Source organism: Chenopodium quinoa, unplaced genomic scaffold, assembly GCF_001683475.1.
Source record: "Chenopodium quinoa cultivar QQ74 unplaced genomic scaffold, ASM168347v1, whole genome shotgun sequence".
In the NCBI taxonomy this organism is placed as follows: domain Eukaryota; kingdom Viridiplantae; phylum Streptophyta; class Magnoliopsida; order Caryophyllales; family Amaranthaceae; genus Chenopodium; species Chenopodium quinoa.
This window is the reverse complement of record NW_018742879.1, coordinates 3,696,687-3,716,931: the sequence shown is the minus strand read 5'-3', so window position 1 is coordinate 3,716,931 and position 20,245 is coordinate 3,696,687. Positions and strand designations below refer to the sequence as shown.

The 20,245-nt window shown below is 32.7% G+C and overlaps 2 protein-coding genes and 1 long non-coding RNA gene across 3 annotated transcripts; all 3 read right to left on the bottom strand.

Moving 5' to 3' along the window:
- Nucleotides 1-2,630: 2,630 nt before the first annotated feature.
- LOC110726585 (zinc finger MYM-type protein 1-like) lies at nucleotides 2,631-5,248 on the bottom strand. The gene is made up of 3 exons (XM_021906065.1): nucleotides 3,619-5,248; nucleotides 3,214-3,539; nucleotides 2,631-2,636 (listed from the first exon to the last, which is right to left on the bottom strand). The coding sequence occupies exons 1-3, from the start codon at nucleotides 5,246-5,248 to the stop codon at nucleotides 2,631-2,633; spliced, it is 1,962 nt and encodes a 653-aa protein (XP_021761757.1).
- A 2,338-nt stretch (nucleotides 5,249-7,586) lies between these two features.
- LOC110726584 (pro-resilin-like) lies at nucleotides 7,587-17,324 on the bottom strand. The gene is made up of 4 exons (XM_021906064.1): nucleotides 17,259-17,324; nucleotides 15,802-16,224; nucleotides 15,673-15,701; nucleotides 7,587-7,854 (listed from the first exon to the last, which is right to left on the bottom strand). Exons 1-4 carry the CDS (start codon nucleotides 17,322-17,324, stop codon nucleotides 7,587-7,589), a joined length of 786 nt encoding a protein of 261 aa, XP_021761756.1.
- Nucleotides 17,325-18,917: 1,593 nt separating this feature from the next.
- On the bottom strand, nucleotides 18,918-19,911 carry LOC110726249. Its single transcript, XR_002512352.1, has 2 exons — nucleotides 19,754-19,911; nucleotides 18,918-19,428 (listed from the first exon to the last, which is right to left on the bottom strand). It is a non-coding gene; the product is annotated as an uncharacterized LOC110726249 (long non-coding RNA).
- Between the last annotated feature and the right edge of the window lie 334 nt (nucleotides 19,912-20,245).

Genomic DNA, 20,245 nt, shown 5'->3' with positions numbered 1-20,245 from the left:
CAGCAGCAATCGATCCCACAACCATTCACTATGAACAATTATAGAGATCACCATTAAGCCACCCATTCACTTGTTCACTCATTGTGAACTATTTTTTTGTTCACCCTTAAGGCTGCCCTTAGGATGAGTTAGTCTTAGGATGAGTTAGTCCCCTAAGCCTGAAACTTTTTCTTTTTTAAACAAAAAGGAGCCTAAAACTCTTATCATTACATAACTTTCACTAATTATATATATTTATTAATATATTTAGTTAATTATCAATAAGGATTAATTATTAAAACTTTAAAAGTTAATATTTGAACTATGTATATAAACAATGGTCAAGGTGGTGAATATGAATACTGTGAAAGAAATGAATTCAAATCACAAAACAAAATGTTATATAAGTCATTTTATTTAAACTAACTTTATTTTAATTGACTTTAATTATTTACAAGTCTCATAATCATAAAGTCGTGGAGATCTTTTTCTCTTCCTCCTCAAAAACCTTAATAAAAAAATTCTTGTTTCTAGGGGCTACCACCAACCTTTTGGTTGATGGTAAGCCCTAATCTCTTAGTTTCTTACTAGATTTTTACTTTATACTTACAATAATTGTAGTCTCTCTATTTGAGAGTTTTCTACCCGTATATTGGGTTAATTTTCTCTCTTTTTGAGAGTTTTGGGGCTATGTTTTTTAATTTGGTAAGAAAAATTGATTTGTTGATGAGGAGTTGTGCTATGTCGCCGTGGAGGTTAATTCTACATCTACAACCAATTGTATCAAATGGTGTTCGATTCCAAAATACAATAGATCAGAAGACCCCCTCGTGAAAAGCTGTATTAAACAACGGTGTGAAAGAGGGCATTTAGAAATGTCAAATCCAGATAACAACGATCGTAGTTTTGTCAAATTACAATATTATTTAATTCAGTTTGTATTGTATGTATTTACTAGTTTTGATTTGTATTGTAGATGTCGTATGACTAATCTATTAATGAATTAATTTTTCTTTTCAAAAAAAATATTCATAAAGTCGTGCATTACACGGGGCAATAACGACGAAAACGAGTTAAGCTTAATACATATTTATCCTTTTGTAGTTTATACAACGTAAACATGTTCCTATTATTAGTTTGTAAATATCACACAATAACGTAAACATGTTTCGACTATAATTCTATTAATATTCTCTCAACAATATTGAAACAGATTAAAAAAATAAATCAAATAAACGGTGTAACAATCTGATTTTTTATTTTTTATGGTTACGTATAACAATCTGTTATTATGGTTTCTTGCGTGTATATATTGAGTGTCCATGACTCATATTTGTAGTTGAAGATGAAGTTTGGAATAAATGGTCGGAATTCCAAAACTCTTGTATCCATAATAATATTCTAGAATGTTCACGAACCATATATTCAAGTTGCTTCTAATGTCAATAATTCTCTAAAATGTTCAAGTAGATAATTCTTGAGAAATTTTGTGCAAAACTACAAATACTCTATTAAAAAAATGAGCCTGAGTAGTTGCCTAAGTTAAATTGTTGGATTGTACGTTTTACCATATTTCACAACTGATGTCAATGATACCAAGTACAAATGAAATGCTCCAAATAAGAAAATTATGAAATTATGAAAACGTTGTAAAATATAATTGTCAACTAACCATGGTGGTCAATTGCAAAATTTGCAATTAGCACGATTTAACTCTTTAATTTAAAATAATGTTCCTTATATTAAATAAAAAATAAAAAATAAAAGATTAGTTCAAGTTTGACCTAAGTGAAATTCGGGTGGAAAGAAACATGTTTATTTACAACTTTTTTTTTTCCACACAACAAATAAAACAAAACACTAGTATCCATTTTCAATATAAGTTAATGAAGTTATTTCCTTTATCATATCGATCTATATGACTACATAGTACATGACGTGAGCTATAAAGAAATTATTTTATATCGCGTTTTATATCCAATAAATTTATGAGATGTATATACTTAACTTTATTATAAAATAAAACATTTAATTCGTTAGTGACGGTAATAATTTAATGCACCGTATTAGTTTAATTAACCCAATTTGATTATGTCATCATAACTACCGGATAAAGAAAACAAAAAAACTTCCTAAACTTGGCCTAAAAGAAATTAAGCAACCTATACTACAACGAACCCTTATAACTACGTAGGGCTAGCCGCTAGCTTCATCATATCATTCAATTGCTTACAAATAAACTATTTGTAAATAACTAATTAAGGGCACTATAACAACTCCTCATATAATATAAGTATGATCAATGATCAATCATAAATAACTATTATGATATTCTTATATATATATATATATATTGTTAATTAAGATTAAGACTCTCATTGTAACCTTATTAATATTGATCAATATCTTTTTAGAATATTTTCTATCACTATCCTGTTTTGCACTATCTTATATTAACCATACGGATATGTATAAGTCCTCCAAAAAAAATTGATGAACCTACGGATATGGATATAGATAGACGAGTGATTTAAATAATAGTGCGACTTTCAGGCGTGCAAACTACTTTTACAGTGATTGTTATCTAGGTATTTCAATGGTATGTACTGCGCAGCTATAAGAATTGGCAATCAACGTGCATAATTTGTACCTTACGACTAAAAATGATTAAATAAATTTGTCAGTTAGAAATATATGAAATGATAAAGTTAATTAAAAAAGGAAAAAAGATAAAGTTGATTCAACTTTTAATAATTATCTTAATAATCCTCATTAACAATATATATACCCCTTAAACTTCATTCCAAAATCATATCACACATCACTTCTAAGCACAAAAGTAAAAAGCCCTAGCCTTACAACCAGTGGCGGACCCAGGATTTTCCGACTGGTGAGTCACAATCGATAATCAAATATGTTAAAAAATTTTTTTTACCAAACAACCAAATAATAGTACTAAAAAATACATCCAAATATTCAAACAGTACAAAATACAACCAAATGTTCATATAATACTACAAAAGACAACTAAATAGTAATGCAAACTTATTAAAATAGTTCTCGACGAGTTTTCATGTTTTGATATCGATTCATGATATCTTCCATGCTAACATTCAAAAACAAATCATTCTCCAAATAAGTAATTAAACAATCATTCAACATTTGATCTCCCATGCTATTTCGTAGTTTGTCTTTCACTTGCTTCATGCCAGAAAATACTCTTTCCACACTTGCCGTTGCGACAGGAAGAAGCAACACCAATTTCAAAAGTAAATAGACCCTATCATGAGTTTCAGACAATCCCGTTTCAACCAATTTGATTGAAAGATCACTAAGACCCTTCAAATTCCAAAACCTTTCATCTCCTCTAACAGAACAAATGTAACTATCAAGTGTATGACCAAAGACTATCAATTCTGAACTTGGAAATTCATTAGGATAGAATTTTGCAAGCTTAATCAATTTTTCCTTATCAAACTTAGAAAAACGATCCACAGGACTCAAACAAGACATACACACAAGTAGTTCTTTAGTTATTTCGGGAAATCGATTTTCAAGTTCTTGCAATTGAAGATCAATGACACCAAAAAAAAACTTCAACTCGAAAATGATGTAGATTGAACACTTGTGGGCATTTACCTCTAAACAACCTCCTCCCGGGAACAACATATTTAGCCTCCATATCTGGAACTGCAATGTCATAGTCACCAATAAAAGAAATTACCTTTTCCATATGAAAATCCCATCCTTCATCTCTCATTTTTTGCAAATTAGTCTTGGTTACATTAACCATGGCCATTGCATTCACAATGTCTTGATCGTGCTTTTGTAAGGCCACATTCAAAGCATTTGTTATCGCAAATATACTAACCATCAAGTGTGCCACGAACACAAAATCAAAGGACATCAGAAGATTTGTAAGTGTTTGAGCTCTATTAGAATCTATTGTATCAGATACTTTTGCAATATCCTCAAGAGAACCAAGGATTACAGGGAATAAATCAAGTACATTCAAGATTGTCTTGAAGTGAGATCCCCAACGAGTATCACAAGGTCTACCTAATCCACGTTCTTGATTTAAACCTGAACCCGTTTCAAGTTCACCTAGAGACAATGCATCCACCACTCTTTGAGCTTGATTTTCACGAAGAAACTCTTTCCTTTTTGGTGAACCCCCCACAAAATTCAAGAGAGGTGCAAGTACATCAACAAATAACCAAGCACAATCTGAATTCTTTTTAGCAAGTGCAACTTGAGTTAATTGAAGTTGGTGAGCAAAGCAGTGGACAAAATAAGCTTCTTTACACTCATTCTCTATAAGAGTCCTAAGGCCATTAATAGAACCTTGCATATTACTTGCCCCATCATAACCCTGACCCCGTACTTGAGAGAAAGACAAAGAATGCTCCATTAATAAGGATTCAATAGCAGTTTTGAGAGTCAAAGAAGCAGTGTTTACAACATGCACAATACCAAGTAAACGCTCACACACTTCTCCCTTTCTATTAACATATCTCAAACAAAGAGCCAATTGTTCCTTGTCAGAAACATCAGCGGACTCATCAGCAAGGATAGAAAATAAACCACCATCAATATCTTCAAGCATTGCTTTAGTGGTCTCTTTTGCACATGCATTTATGATATCTTTTTGGACTTTAGGAGAAGTAAGTTGACAATTACTAGGAGCATTTTTGAAAACAACTTTAGAATATTCAGGATTACCTTTGGAAATAAGGGATAAAAGTGAAAGAAAGTTACCTCTTCTTAAGGAACTTTCTTTTTCATCATGACCACGGAAAGGCAACCCTTGGAGTAAAATCCATTGGATAGATTCAATTGAAGCTTCAAGTCGCGTCCTATATGCATTTGTACTCTCAGCGGTTTGTTTTGTTAAGGCTTGTGTGATGCTTGAATTTTGTTTCTTGAACAAATCCATAGCTAAAACAGCATTATTATGTGCACTCAAGTGTTTACCGACATGTTTTCTTATTAAATCCGATCGATTCCATGATTTGAAACCATCACTAACAAAAGCATCACCTCCAAAGGCATTTTCATCCTTGAATAGATAACAAGGGAAACAATAGGCAGCATCCTTTTCCACACTATACTCAAGCCAAGTCCAAGTATCAAACCACTTAGCACAAAAGCGACGATTTTTGCCAAAAATAGAAGTTTGAGGAAATGTAAAGTCTTTGGGCTGACAAGGCTTTCTTTGAATGTAAATTCTTCTCACTAAATCTCTATCATCTTTATGAAATTGACTCATTTTTCTCCTCTTTCCTGGATCTTGTGGAAGATTAGCAAATTCATGTTCACTTAATCTTTCTCCAAAGATTGGGGCATTAGGAGAACATTGGCCTTGTTCATTTTGAGGGGAATTTTGAGTTGAATAATGAGATGGAGATGAAATTTGCTCACTTTGTTGAGGTGGAGTTATAGTTTGTTCATTTTGTGTTGGATGTGGAAGAGAAGTTGGAGTAGGATTTTTTTTAGCAAAGAAGCTAGTAATGTTTTGCATTTCATTTGGAGTATGTTTTCTCTTCATTCTGAAATTTGAATAAATATTGAACTAAATCAAGCAATATTCCTCAGAAAAATTATTTGAATAAATATTCAACTAAATGGTCTAAATCAAGCAATTCATAATGGACACCAGTCAGACAAGGGAGCTAGATCAAACGCAGCCAGATATAAAAAGAATCAAGTAATAGACTCTGTGCATCAAATATATATCTAAAATCAAGGGATCTCATAAGAGACTTTGACCCAAAGATCAACAGAAAAGATATCCAAATTTGACAAGCCAAATACTTTACATAACATGTGTAACAGTGTAAGCACCTTTTAATGGGAAATAAATAATCAAATGTCTACATACTTAAGGATGGGAAGCACAATAAGCGGAGTGAATCATTAGATGATTAATTAGCACAATTCTATTCAAAATGACAATCAAATAAAGAAGCAGGAACATTAAAGTATTTGAATACCAAGTTTCATACCCTAATTTAAGTGTAATATCGGATGAGGAAATGTTTTCGTTTAGGTAAAAAACAATAAATATGATCAAAGAGAGCTTTTTTTTTAAGTGTAATGAAAATGGAACATTATGAGATCCTCTTCACGAGGGGAACACCTAAATATATATTGGAGGGTATTGTTGAAATGATTTAATAGTGTAAGATTGTTATGTAAATACTTTGATCAACGATTCTGAAATTTGCTACGTGACTTTTAATTGAAAATAAGCTAGGTTAGGGTAATTTAGATTATTGTTTTTAGTTGGGGACGTGATTTTATAATTACTTTGCAATAGTTTTAGTCACACTTAGCATTTTTTTTATTTTGTGGTAAGGACACTTATCACTTCTTACTTAGAACTGTAGAACTAATAATCTTTGGAATCTAATAAACAAAATGGTTTTGTAACAACTAACAAATGGGGAAATTCCCGTTACTCAAGCTGAGTAACAAGAATTAGTAAAGATAATGTGGGATTGCTTGGCATTTTTGTCAATTTCTCACAGCATTAGTAAAGATAAGCTAGTGGTTGGATGATGCCTAAAATAATCGAAAACCAATTGAACAAATAAAGACAAAAAAATCGAAAACAAATCAATCAAATAAACCCCAAAACAATCGAAAGCCAATCGACCAAATAAAGTCAAAAAATCGAAAACAAATCGATCAAATAAACCCCAAAATAATCGAAAACCAATCGACCAAATAAAGCCAAAAAATCGAAAACAAATAATGATCAAATAAACCCCAATAAAAACGAAGCGATTTTGCTGAAATACACCCACAAAGATTGAACCAAAAAAATTCGAATACACATTGATGATTGAACATGTCGAAAACAACAGGAACATATATGCAAAAATCCACGACAATCAAACCCAAAAATTTGAAACTAAATCAAGACAGAGAATGAGAGAAACAAGATCGAACCTGATAAATGTGACGATGGGAAAGTCAATTAGTCATCTTCCACAACCTCGGACGCGAAGTCACGAACAGAAGAACGGAGATGAGCCGATTAACAATGGAGGCGATTAGGCGGAGAAGGCGAAGTCACGACTCACGATTCACGAAGAGAAGAATGGAGGCGATTAGGCGGAGAAGGACTGAAGGAGAAGGAGAAGCCAGAGCACGAAGAGGCGATTAGGCGGACTGGCGGAGAAGGAGAAGCCAGAGCACGAAGAGGCTAGGGCTTGAAACTTTGAAAGCCTTGAACTCTCCGTCTCTCCTGTAAGGCTGTAACTGATTTTAATTTTTTTTTTTTTTTTTTTTTTTTTTTTTTTTTTTTTTTTTTTAAATAACTTAAAATTTTTTTTTGGGCCTGGTGAGTCACTTGACCCACCAGGTCTAAGCCCAAGTCCGCCACTGCTTACAACGAAAAAATGAAGATCATCTTTGCATTTCTTCTAACTATTTTGTTGGCAGAATGTGTATTTGCTGATAACCCACCTATCGAATTCTCACAGCCTGGATTACCACAACCTAACCCTGGATTACCCATCGGATTACCACAAGACCCTGGATTTAATTTCCCAAACCCTGGACCACCAAACGGCGGCGGCAGTCCTGGATTACCTATCGGATTACCACAACCTGCCTGGACCACCAAGCGGTGGCGGTGGTCCTGGATTACCTATCGGATTACCACAACCTGGCCCTGGATTTAAATTTCCAATCCCTAGACCACCAAACGGTGGCGGTGGTTCTGGATTACCTATTGGATTACCACATCCTGGCCCTGGATTTAATTTTCCAATCCCTGGACCACCAAACAACGATGGGCCTGGATTCCCTTCATTCCCACAACCTGGCCCTGGATTTAATTTTCCAAATCCTGGACCACCAATGGTCCTGGATTTAACTTTCCAATCCCATTTCCAGGTGCACCAAGTAGCGGTGGTGGTCTGGATTTAAGCTCCCTCCACTCCCCTCACTTCCCCCATTCCCTAGCCCCGGATTTAAGCTCCCTCCGCTCCCCCCATTCCCTGGTGCACCAAGTAGCGGTGGTAGCCCTCCTAGCGTTCCTTCTCTCCCAAAGCCTAGCCCCGGATTTAAGCTCCCTCCACTCCCCCCACTCCCTCCATTTCCTAGCCCCCGGATTTAAGCTTCCTCCGCTCCCCCCATTTCCCGGTGCACCAAGCAGCGGTGGCCCTCCTAGCGCTCCTTCTCTCCCAAAGCCTAGCCCCGGATTTAAGCTCCCTCCGCTCCCCCCACTCCCCCCATTTCCTAGCCCCGGATTAAAGCTCCCTCCACTCCCCCCACTTCCCGGTGCACCAAACAGTGGTGGGAGTAGTCCACCACCCGTGAATGATGGGTTGGCGGCTTGCTTGGGAGATCTTCAAAACTTTTTTAAGAATCATCAGATTTCCTTGAGTCCGGATTGTTGCTCAGCCCTTGAGAAAATCCAGAATCCTGCTCTTCAAGATCTTATCAAAGCAGTGTATGTGTCCTCCACCTTCTTCTCAGAAAGCATCTACTCGCACTTGATATTTGATTGGGATCAGAGTTTAGTTATTAGAACAATTTATTTATTGCTTTTGAATAAATCATGATAATCATGATGTTTAATATATGGTACTACAGTAATAATTTTTAGGTAGCATTTTATTTACGTTAACGTAATGATCTTTTAATTTATGCTCTCTGATTTTTATTTTTTTTGATGGTGTTATTATAATATTTCAAGTAACATTTCTTCAACTCCATGCCTCAATTTGATGTCAATAAATTTGATGTCTCCATGTAACACGAGATAGACAGTCAAATCAATTAGGTGTGTAAATTTCACAATATATTTTTTCGTATATATGTGTCGTATTAATAATATAAACAAGGTTTTAGGGCTCTAATTAATCGTGTATAAATGCTCAAATTAACCGTGTAAGAAATGATCAAATCTTTAGTTTTATCCAATCTTAATGGGTTATTCTTGATGATAATAATGAGGCATTAGAATATACTTGGTATTGGTTTTCTTTGCCTCGAATAGGCTAAAATGCTAAATCACATACTCCTTATGAAATATTGTAGTATGGTTGGTGTATGTTAGTGCCTGTGATTGGTGGTGTAGTTACTTTGCTATGTTTCTCTTGCTTCCTATCTCCGTACGACACCATAAGGCTTTTAATAGCGCTTTTTTTCAATAAACATAACGCTTATGAAGTGCTGTAAGTCATAGGCGCTACTAAAATTGTTATAGTGTTTTAATAAGCACTATTAATGTTTCCTCATTTAGTAGCACTTAATATATGAGCGCGGTTAAACCTCTACCAAAAACATTATTATTATTATTATTATTATTATTATTATTATTATTATTATTAGTATTATTATTATTATTATTATTATTATTATTATTATTATAACTAAAAAACAATAAATCAACAAAACCAATTTTATTTCACATAGCAAATAAATATCACAATGTCTATAATTTGGAAATCATATGCAAAATCTATTATCAATTATCATAAACCCAACATTAAAAGTAGAAAAAAAAAATCTATACAATCTCATAAACTACTTTTAACTTTAAACCAACATCTTAAATATTGAAAGTTATAGTACAAAAACGTTATGTATCCACCATAAAAATTGTGTATCCTAAAATGTTAACTTGAGAAGAACTTGCGCCTATTGAGTTCTCACTTCATCAATTTGGTCTTGATCATACTTGAATCATTTCGTTCGTGAAGTGATAAGGATAACAATTGATGAGATAATCTGATATTATCATCTACTATTCTTTTTTGCTCGGAAGTTGCTTCATATTTGTTGAGAATATCAACAATGATTGAACATTACTGTTGAATATAGGCAACAACTATACCAGAATAAAAGAGGATAATAATTGTAATCCTTATCATGAAGTACTATAAAATGAGAAAATTTATTAGCATAGTTTTAGAAATACATGCATAATATATATAGGCATAATTGAACAAAGAAATTTACAAAAAAAATAAAATTATAAAAAAATAAAAATAAAATAATCAAGCACACGTTAGTCCATTGGATAAATTAACTAGCTAGCACATACTTAAGTCACTCAAGTCATTAGTTTTCTTCCCGCTCATCATTAAGCTTTCAATTAGGATAATATAGTTCAAGTGGCGTGTTTATCTAATAACAATACCATTTATTAGAGAAGCACATTTATCTAATGAAGTATTAGGAAACAATAGTAATGCACCCTGAATCATTGGTCCTACAGTAATCAGCTATATTGGTTTAATTTATCTTCAGTTGTAAAGTTGAAATAATATACAATTTCATTTTCTATTCAACAACAAAGAAAAGGTATCCTTGCAAATTACAAAAAAAAACCCACTAATAAGATCTTACAAATATCAACATAGCAATGTAAGGCCAATTCAATAAGTATATGACTTATGTGTTCAATCAGCTCATTCAAATTTCCAACAAACATATGCAGAACTTGTATATTAAGAGAAAGGGAATTGCATTTTCTTACTTTTCGATGTAGTTCTTGGGCTCATTCTTTGTTTTCCATTGCTATTAGTTTGAACCCCTGCTATGTAGTTGGTCTATTTAGTAATATTCTTATGTCTATTTGGTTTTACTTTTTTGCTGCCCCTTGCTTTTTTGCCTTTATGGCTTCAAGGGTTTCCTCTTTTTTACCCTTCTTAGAAAGTCCTAATATATCACCGTTAGACACAAATAAAATTGCATAACACCCTTTTATATTACTGAAAGTTTTATTAGTACTACTGAGATGTTTTCTTAAGTACTACTTAAAGTGTCTTTTGTACTACTGAAATCATATATAGTACTATTGTAAATGTTCAGTAGTACTATATTACCTCTCAGTAGTACTCTTAAAATTTCATTATTTACAAAATTGTCATTGTTACGTAATTGCTTGTGTAGTTGTGTCTAACTGTGAGGCCCTAGGAAGCGCTACTTCTTTGTATATTATTTTGTCTTTTATTTGCTTCTTTCTCTTTGTCTGTAACATTATTTCTATCATGTACGACTCTAATGGGTTTTCTGTCCTTTTGTTAGGTACTCATTTTTTTTCCTTGGTATGGATTTGTTTAGGGTCTGTGTGGAAGAATTATTTTCCATTCTCCTATTATTTTTTTAATTTTATTTTTGAAAACATTCTCCTATTATTAGATTAGAGCTACTTTATTAAAACTTCTCTGTATTTTGTGAGAGCCTATTATGTACACCCATGTGTACCGTACACCCGAAGTCATTTATACTCATTTAGTTAACAAATGAGTAAAAATTATTTACTCATTTGTTTATTAAATGAGTAAATAACTCATTTTGGCAGAATTAATCCGCCTTAAGAGCAAATTTAAACCTGATATTTTCTTTATTTTGGAAACAATGACTACTGAGCCTAATAGCAGAAAAGGCCTTACTAGCGATGAAATGCTTCTTGAACAAGGTGGATGGCTTCTCCAATGTCTTGATACTCCCCGGGGCGAGGTTATTGAACCAAGTCTGAGCAATGCCCTTGAGGATGGTAGGAAAGAACCTACATCATGATGCCTCACATCCGGTTTGGACACCCGGCCCATTTGTGCCTTGTAAGCGTTCAAATGGTATGTCGGGTCAGTTTTACCATCATAGGGCTCCAAGGTAGGTATCTTGACCTTAAGAGGAATCGGGGTATTCATGATTTCTTGGCTGAAGGGAGTGATGTTCTTAACAGCTCCAAGCCTCCCCCGCTCGGACTTGCAGAGCGATCAGGCTGAGTAGAGGTTCTTCTTCTTTGCCTTTAAGTGGCTGAGTTAGGTAAGCTATCACGGTATCTGGTTGAGTCATGATGAGAGTGAATTTTAGTTCGACCTCCTTGGGGAAGATCATCTTCCTTAGAGTTTTCCCGCCTCGAGTTGACTATGTCACGGGCATCCAAAGTTTCTTCCCTCAGCCTTCGGTCATTGATTATGTCTCTAGCGTCTCTTGGCCGGCTGGCTGTCCTGTCTCCCGTTGGGCTACATGAGATGAACGTGATCGCAAGCGATGGGACTCTTGGTGCTGAGGCCGAGAGGATCTTTGATGGAGTAGGGACAAGTGAGGTTGAGGATTAAGCTGAGGAGCATCCCCCATCCTACCTTGCCCCCTGACTTGGTTGACAAGTGCGGCTCTTAGGCTCTCTTCAAGGTTTTGGTTGATTTGGGCTGCAAGCTGCTCCAAATCCCGACGGGTGACTACATGGGGGCTAGTCACCCCTCCAACGAGCTCGCTCCGATCTTGGGGTGCAATCTCTTCGACTATATGAGCATGTTAAGCCGAGAGAATTGAAGCTTGTCTAGTAGCATCTTGAGACTTTCGGGGATGCTTAACATTCACCACGGCTTTTAGTTTGTTAGCCCTACATACGGCGCCACCTGTTTCTGGAAACAAACTACTCCTTGGGGTGTTAGGGTAGGGTATCAAGATGTCCTAAAAACTAAGTCCAAGTATTCTCCAAATTTCCTTTGGCTCCGCCTAACAAAGGTATGTTTGAGAGCTCCGCCTTGCACAGATATGTCCGAGAGCTAGACTTGCAAAACATAGAAGGTTAGCTGCCCCGGGGGTGTGACTCGGGAAATCCCCTCCAATGCTTAAGTTAGAGAACTTACTTTCTAAAGAGAGAAAGTAGATAGAGTGTACTTAGAGAGAGAAAGTAGAGAGATAAGGAGAGATAATTAGGAAAAAGTTCCCATCATTAATGAATGATGAACTATTTATAGTTGTACTTTCAGATGACAAAGTTGTATTTAGCTGGACAGATTAAGGGCAAATCTATACTTTGCAATGACTAATGATGGCCTGGATCATGGAAGGGTATTTTCATCATTTCAGGTCATTGGGCTTAGGACAATGGATTAGGCCCAAACAGTAACAATAAAGTATGTTACATATTATTAAGTAATATAAAACATATTATTAAATATTGTAATACATATATAATCATATAAATATGAAATTAAAACAAAACCTCAATATAACTTATAAATATCACATGTATTATCAATACTAACTTATAAAACATTATAACAATTCATATAAAATAAAACCTAGAAACTATAAAAACAACTCATAATTATAAAGCTCAACTCAAAGTAGTAGCGGAGCTAGAAAATTTAAAACGGGGGGACAAATGGACATCACATAGATTGACAAAAATATTAAAAAAAAAATTAATTTTTTTTAGGGAGAAAAAAAATCATTACTTGATGACTTAGTTAGTTACATAAATTAATTTAACAGCTCAAATAAGAAATACTTACTAAAAAAAAGTCCAAAGTCATATTCTAATTTTTCCTCTTTTGATGGTACATTCTTATTAATACTTGAACAGTGAAGGATCTAGAAATAATTACTAATGGAATAGAGTTTTTAACGAATTTGAACATAAGATAGTATAGGTAATTAAATACACTAATCATAATTCTATATTATGACCATAATTTATTGAAAACTAAAGAAAAGATAAAAAAAAAAAAGGGTAAAATGTTACTTGCAGGACCAAACCAAGCAAGCATACATATTCAAAAAGGGGCTAAAAAATTACTTTAGTAGGGGGTTTAGGGGCTTTATCAACTAAATTAATATGTATTTTTACGCATGTAATTATACTTGTTTTTTTACTTTACTGTGGGAGTATTTTTTTAGATTGATGGTTGTCATACTTGTCGATTGCAATTAGAAGGATTAATTCTTAATTTAATATAATGTTCCCTCAGTCGTTATACATGAAACATGATTGACAATAAGTCAAATCTAAAGATTAGATTAACCTGTTCGTTAAATTTTTTAGCTTGCTTTCTGCTCAACATTGGGGTTCAATGTATGCTATATTTTCTAAGAGGCTAGGAGAGTTAATTCATTTTACTGAGTCCAAACCTTATTGAAGAAATTTTATTTATGAAGCAGGATTATACTAGATATTACTGCTTTTACGAGACTTGTCATTTTGGCAAGGATAATACCGTAAAGCTAAGGTTCCTTTGGTTTAACGTACGAGTATGGAGTGGAATGGTTTTAGATGTATAGAATAGGGAGGTATGGATTGAAAACCTCATGTTTGGTTAAATAACAATGGATTCTACATTCTTTTTTAATGGTTGGTTACTTTTAGATCAGAATACCCTATTTTACTCATGTTTTAATTCTTATTAATTAATCATAAATCAAGCTCTTTCAAGATCCTACTTAAAATGTACTGCAAAAAATAAATATGCAAACTAACATAAAATAACTATTATCGTTATAACTACAAGTATAATAACACGGTTTAAAAAATTGTTGGAGTAAAAAAAAAAAAAAAAAAAGCTTCAGTAGATTATTAACTCAAAATAAATAAACGAACCAATAAATTAAAAGCCTAAAAAAATTGAATGTGAAAAATCTAGCAATTCCCTAGCCGGAGAAGAGGGGGTTAGTCTAAAGCTAGAGTATCAATCAAAATCACATACATGTAACAAAATGATAAGAAACCTATCATATTTAACTTTTTTTCATACACAAAAAAAGAAAAGTAGTTTTTAAAATAAGTTAGTGAAATATAAGTTATATCTTTTATCTATGTGACTACATGGTAAACGACGTGAGTTAAAGATATGCATCGTTAGAAAAAAAAAATTATATTACGATTTAGCCTGATAAATTTCTAAGATGTATACTTAAATTTAATTTAAAAAACCACTTAATTTAATTTGTTTGTGATGATTACAAACAATTGTCCCAGTATCTAGTTTAAGTTTTGGTAAAACAATAATTTCTTAAACTTTCCTTAACCCAATTTGGTTATGTCATTCATAACTTTGGGATAAAGAAAAAAACCTTTCCTAAACTTGGCCTAAAAGAAATAAACCGATGAGCTCTACTACAACAAACCCTTATAAATACGTAGGGCTAACTTCATCATAACATTCAATTGTTCACAAATAAACTCCCTAAAAAAATAGCATCCAATTAAAGAGCAATTCATGAATACGTACGGATCCATAAATATTAGACCTTATTATACATAATAACATAAATAATAAGAGCAATGCATGACTCCCGATCCACAAATAACCGATCAAGGGGCTACAACAATCTATTCAATTAGATCAACGGTTATATTAACCTTATCAAATTTATAAAAAAAAATTAATATACTGTGGTGATATATATCTAACCATGGATACATATGAAATCAACTAATTAATCATGATAGTGTTTGTATAAACATAACTTGCATTGATAACTACGTAGTACTTGTCAAGTTGTCAAGAGTTAATAAGAAAAGATAACTAGTATATTGGTAAAAAATAAAAAAAATAAAAATGAGAGATAAGTACAGTATAATAAATTAATATAGAAAGTACAAATATAGGACTAAAAATGAATCAATAAACTTAACTTATCACACCACTTTCTAATTTTAATTTTTTTTTTATGAATCAATAAACTTAACTTATCACACCACAAATACCGCAGTTTTGAACTACTTAAGTTAAAATGATAAAGTTCCTTCAAAAAAATAATATGCATGTATGTGTACCATATTAATCCACAATACACTCGAAACTCTGCAAATGGAACTAACCTCGACTATATCTCATTCTCAACTAACAAAAAGATAATTTATTTTGGTGTAAAAAAAAAATTGTTTTAAGAGATAATCTTCACAATAATCACCCTCATTAACATTATAAATACCCTTCAACCTTCATTCCAAACCCTTCAACCTTCATTCCAAAATATCACTCATCATATCACTCATCATATCACAGCAAAAGAGAAACAAAAAAGCCCTAACTCACAATCCAAAAAAAAAATGAAGATTACCTTATTAGCTATTCTCTTTACTCTTTTCCTAGCAAAAACAACATTTGCCCTAGAACAAAAGACTGAAGCTGCAAACCCGGAATGGGGGTTTGGGCGGCCTGGGTTCGGGTTCCCACATCCTCGATTCCCTTTCCCACACCCTGGCCCCGGGTTTAGGTTCCCATGGCCCGGTGCACCAAGTTCCAGTCCCGGCTTCCCTTCATTTCCATTCCCACATCCTGGTGCACCAAGTTCCGGTCCTGGCTTCCCATCATTTCCATTCCCACACCCTAAGTTCCCGTTCCCAGGTGCACCAAGTTCCGGTCCTGGATTCCCTTCATTTCCTTTCCCACACCCTAAGTTCCCAATCTTTCCATTCCCCGGTGCACCAAGTTCCGGTCCTGGAACACCACCTGCCAATGATGCGACGCAGGCTAAGGCTACCTTGATGCATCTTCAACAATTATTTAAGAATCACAAAATTTCTTTTAGTGCAGAATTTTGCTCAGGCCTTAAGAAAATTGACAATACTCTTATTCAAGCTCTTGTTAAGGCAGAGTGCTTTAGTGGTAGTCGTACTTCATCTCATGCTAATTAAGTATTGATGAGTAGTAATTATCTTATCTAGCTCGAGGAGTTTTAGAACATATTAGTGATACTTAAATAAATTATGATGTTGATGTTCATAGATAGTACTTTATTAATTAGTAAGTTTGAAGAATAAGCGGGTTTTTAGTACTTAGTTCTAAGGGTTGCATATTTCTTATTATATATGGTGATAATAAAAGTTATAAAGTTTAGTTATTTCTTATTAGTATTTCATATTCCTTTGATGTTTGATTTATTGTGTTTCCGAATTGTTAATACCGCATCAAATCTACATAGACATTGATCTACGACTTTAATAGTTAATAATTTAATATCTTTGATAAGATTCATTAACATTTACCAAGTATGGTTAAAGTTTTTTGTCACAAATTTCAACTCTTTAATTTTACCTTAATTTTATTAGCGAACAGCCAAACAACCTTGCTTGTCAACGAGAAAGTATGTTATCATTGACCTTATACTCATGATTTAGGCCGATCTAGATTCTAAAGTCGATAAAGACCATAATCACCCAATTATCTAAAAATAAATAGTCATTGCAATAATCTCGTTAATTAGTTGAGTGGTAAGTGGAATTTGTTATACATCAAAATCCTCATGTTTCTTCCCTGTGACAAAAAAATAAAAAAAATTGTATTGTTATCCACCTCGCACAATAATTTGGGTAGATTATATTAATCATGATTAAGTGATTAATGCGTAACTTTTGATAGAAAAGCTATTGTATGTATTTATAAGTAGAAGAAGTATATCAACTACAAAATTAAAGCATATATATGCGGGTACATATGAGATCATATTTATAATAGGAAAAAGTATATAAGATCTTAGTAGAATACGGAGTAATGGTTAGAGCTGAGATTACATACAAGATCATCATTGTAGAATAATGATTTGACTTGTATGATTAGAGTTGTACTGTACATATACGGCATTAACCTAAGAGGTGAAGAACAAAAAAGTTTAATTATTTGTAAAATAATGAGAAGGATAAATGTGCATATATATTTTAGGTTTTTGAAAAAATAAAAAATAAAAAGTCATGCACATTGACTACAAAAGTATGCAAACGAATTTTAGTCGAAAAAATCTACACCTATAATTTCTAATAATCCCACCTTTGTCCGGTTCGCTGCTAATAATCCCACCTTTTGATTATTATCTAATAATCCCACTTTTAGGGGACATTCTCTTCTAATGGTCCCTAACCTGTTGGTGACCGGTTTAATGGGTTAATATGCCACGTGTCACTTTGTGATTCGTCGAAATATTTTTTTATATTTCTTTTAAAAAAAATTTAAAAAGTAATTTTTTTCCCTTTCCTTCTTCCTTATTGTTTTGAAAACAAAAATAAAAAAAATTAATTTTTTTTTCTTACCTCTTGGTGGCCAAGGATTTTTTTTTAAAAAATATATTTTTTTATATTTCTTTTATTAAAAAATATATATTTTATATATTTCTTTTAAAAAAAATTTAAAAAGTAATTTTTTTTCCCCTTTCCTTCTTCCTTATCGTTTTGAAAACAAAAATAAAAAAATTAATTTTTTTTTCTTACCTCTTGGTGGCCAAGGATTTTTTTTTTGAAAAAATATATATTTTTTTATATTTCTTTTTTAAAAAAATATATTTCTTTTTAAAAAAAATATATATTTTTTTATATTTCTTATAAAAAAAATTTAAAAAGTAATTTTTTTCCCCTTTTCTTCTTCCTTATCGTTTTGAAAACAAAAATAAAAAATTAAATTAATTTTTTTCTTTACCACCTGATGGCCAAGGATTTTTTATTTTATTTTTTTTAAAAAAAATATTTTTTATATTTCTTTTAAAAAAAAATTAAAAAGCAAATTTTTTTCCCTTTCCTTCTTCCTTATGAAAACAAAAATAAAAAAATTAATATTTTTTCTTACCTCCTGGTGGCTAAGGATTTTGTTTTTTTAAAAAAAAAAAAAACTTACCCAAACAACAAGTTACCGGTCATAAGGGACCATTAAAAGAGAATACCCTCAAAGGTAGGATTATTATTAGATAATAATCAAAAGATGAGATTATTATCAGCGAACCGGTTAAAAGTGAGATTATTAAAATCAAATTTTCCTATAAAATATAAGGCCGTAAAATTCTTTTCATTCTTGAATTTGTTACTAGGTAGTATTTAGGTAAAGTAACTAAAACTAAATACTACGCACATTAATTGCTTGAATGGTGAATGTTTGGTAGAATTGTAAGTTGGACAATTCCCAAGACACATACTCCATATCATCGAGTTTGATTTCAGATTTTCAGAAGAGGAGGTTGCTTAGCATGTGTGATGTTTTGAAGCATCTTCATAGAATTATAGCACGTAAGTTTCCATTCAACCTTGGTATAAATGACGCCAACTAGTACTCCCAAGATTTGGCAATAGCTTCAAGTATACTGATGAAATAGTCCGATCAATTTAATACTCGATTCGACTCGTTTACACCCTTATAAGTTAACATTATAAGGTCATGGTCAATCGACCTTTGAATGAACTTTTATCACTTATGTAAGCAACTTTTAACACATTCATGAGTAGAAAATATATTAATCAAAGGTAACGCCTACATGGCTCCATTCATGATGCGCCCTTTTATTTTACAAGAAAACAACTCATACAACACATAGAAACTAGCTAGAATTTTATTCTTTCGCCCAAAATATATAAGATTAAACAAATTGCTAGTGCATGGAGCTAATTTAAATACGTAGATAGATAGATGGTCCGGTTTAATTACTTGTTACATTAGTATATAATTTGAACGGTAGTTCAAATAATATGACTATTAATTTCCGACGAAGAGAGTAGATAGTCGTCATAGCCGATGACGGAACCCTAACGAGGACAGCAAAGGCATCTTCTGCGAAAGCCATGGCAAATTCCTGCTCTCATTCCCTCCGCCCTGCAAATGGCGTCACAGTTGGAATCACTTGCGCATGGCCCTTTTTTGGTTGTACTTGGAACTTTGCATTTCTTTCCAATTCCCAAGAATCCTTCTGCCACTCTTGGACCCACCCCCTCTACAAATCACATTATTAATTAGCCACAATTAAAACCTTGTCACACGAATTTAGAGGCAGTAAAAATTACGCTAAAATAATTTTTAAATGTTATAGTGATTGATTGAAATATGATTACCATAATATAATTTAAGTTAATTAAAATTAATACTTCGTGACATGTTATATTATATGATCTATCCTACAAATCCACATTTATACAATGCATGCAAGCCCGGCCCGACTAGTAATTTTGTGAAATAAATTTAACATTGACCACTATGCGTGTAGCATTATAACATACATTGCATAACAAAATTGATAAGGGGAGAAATGGAAGCTATACCTAAAGTCAAGGCAAGCAAGAAGATAAGAACAAAGGCTGCAAATGGCTTCATTATTGACTTCCTTGAAATTTTAGCTTGCCAACTTTAGCAAAAGAGAGGTTAATTTGATATAGAATTATGAGTATTAATTTGATTATGAAGCAAACATAAAACTATTGGTTACTTTTATATGAGTAGAAATTTTTGACAGATGTAACATCGGCACTCTCCATGTGTATAACAAGCTACACGTAACATACCATGACATGATAATTTGACACGTTTTTTTTTCAATTTTTTTATTTTGGGAGGTGGCTTTTGCATAGAAACAGATCATACTGTCAATCGGTCATGCCTAATTAAGTAATTATACAATTATGTTAAATATGTGCGGAGTACAATTTATAATCTAAACAATATGAATGTTTTCTATTTGCAAAATATATCATTTGTAATAAATTTACTAATCTAATTGTTATTTGATAGGCGATCGCACACCCACAAATAATAAA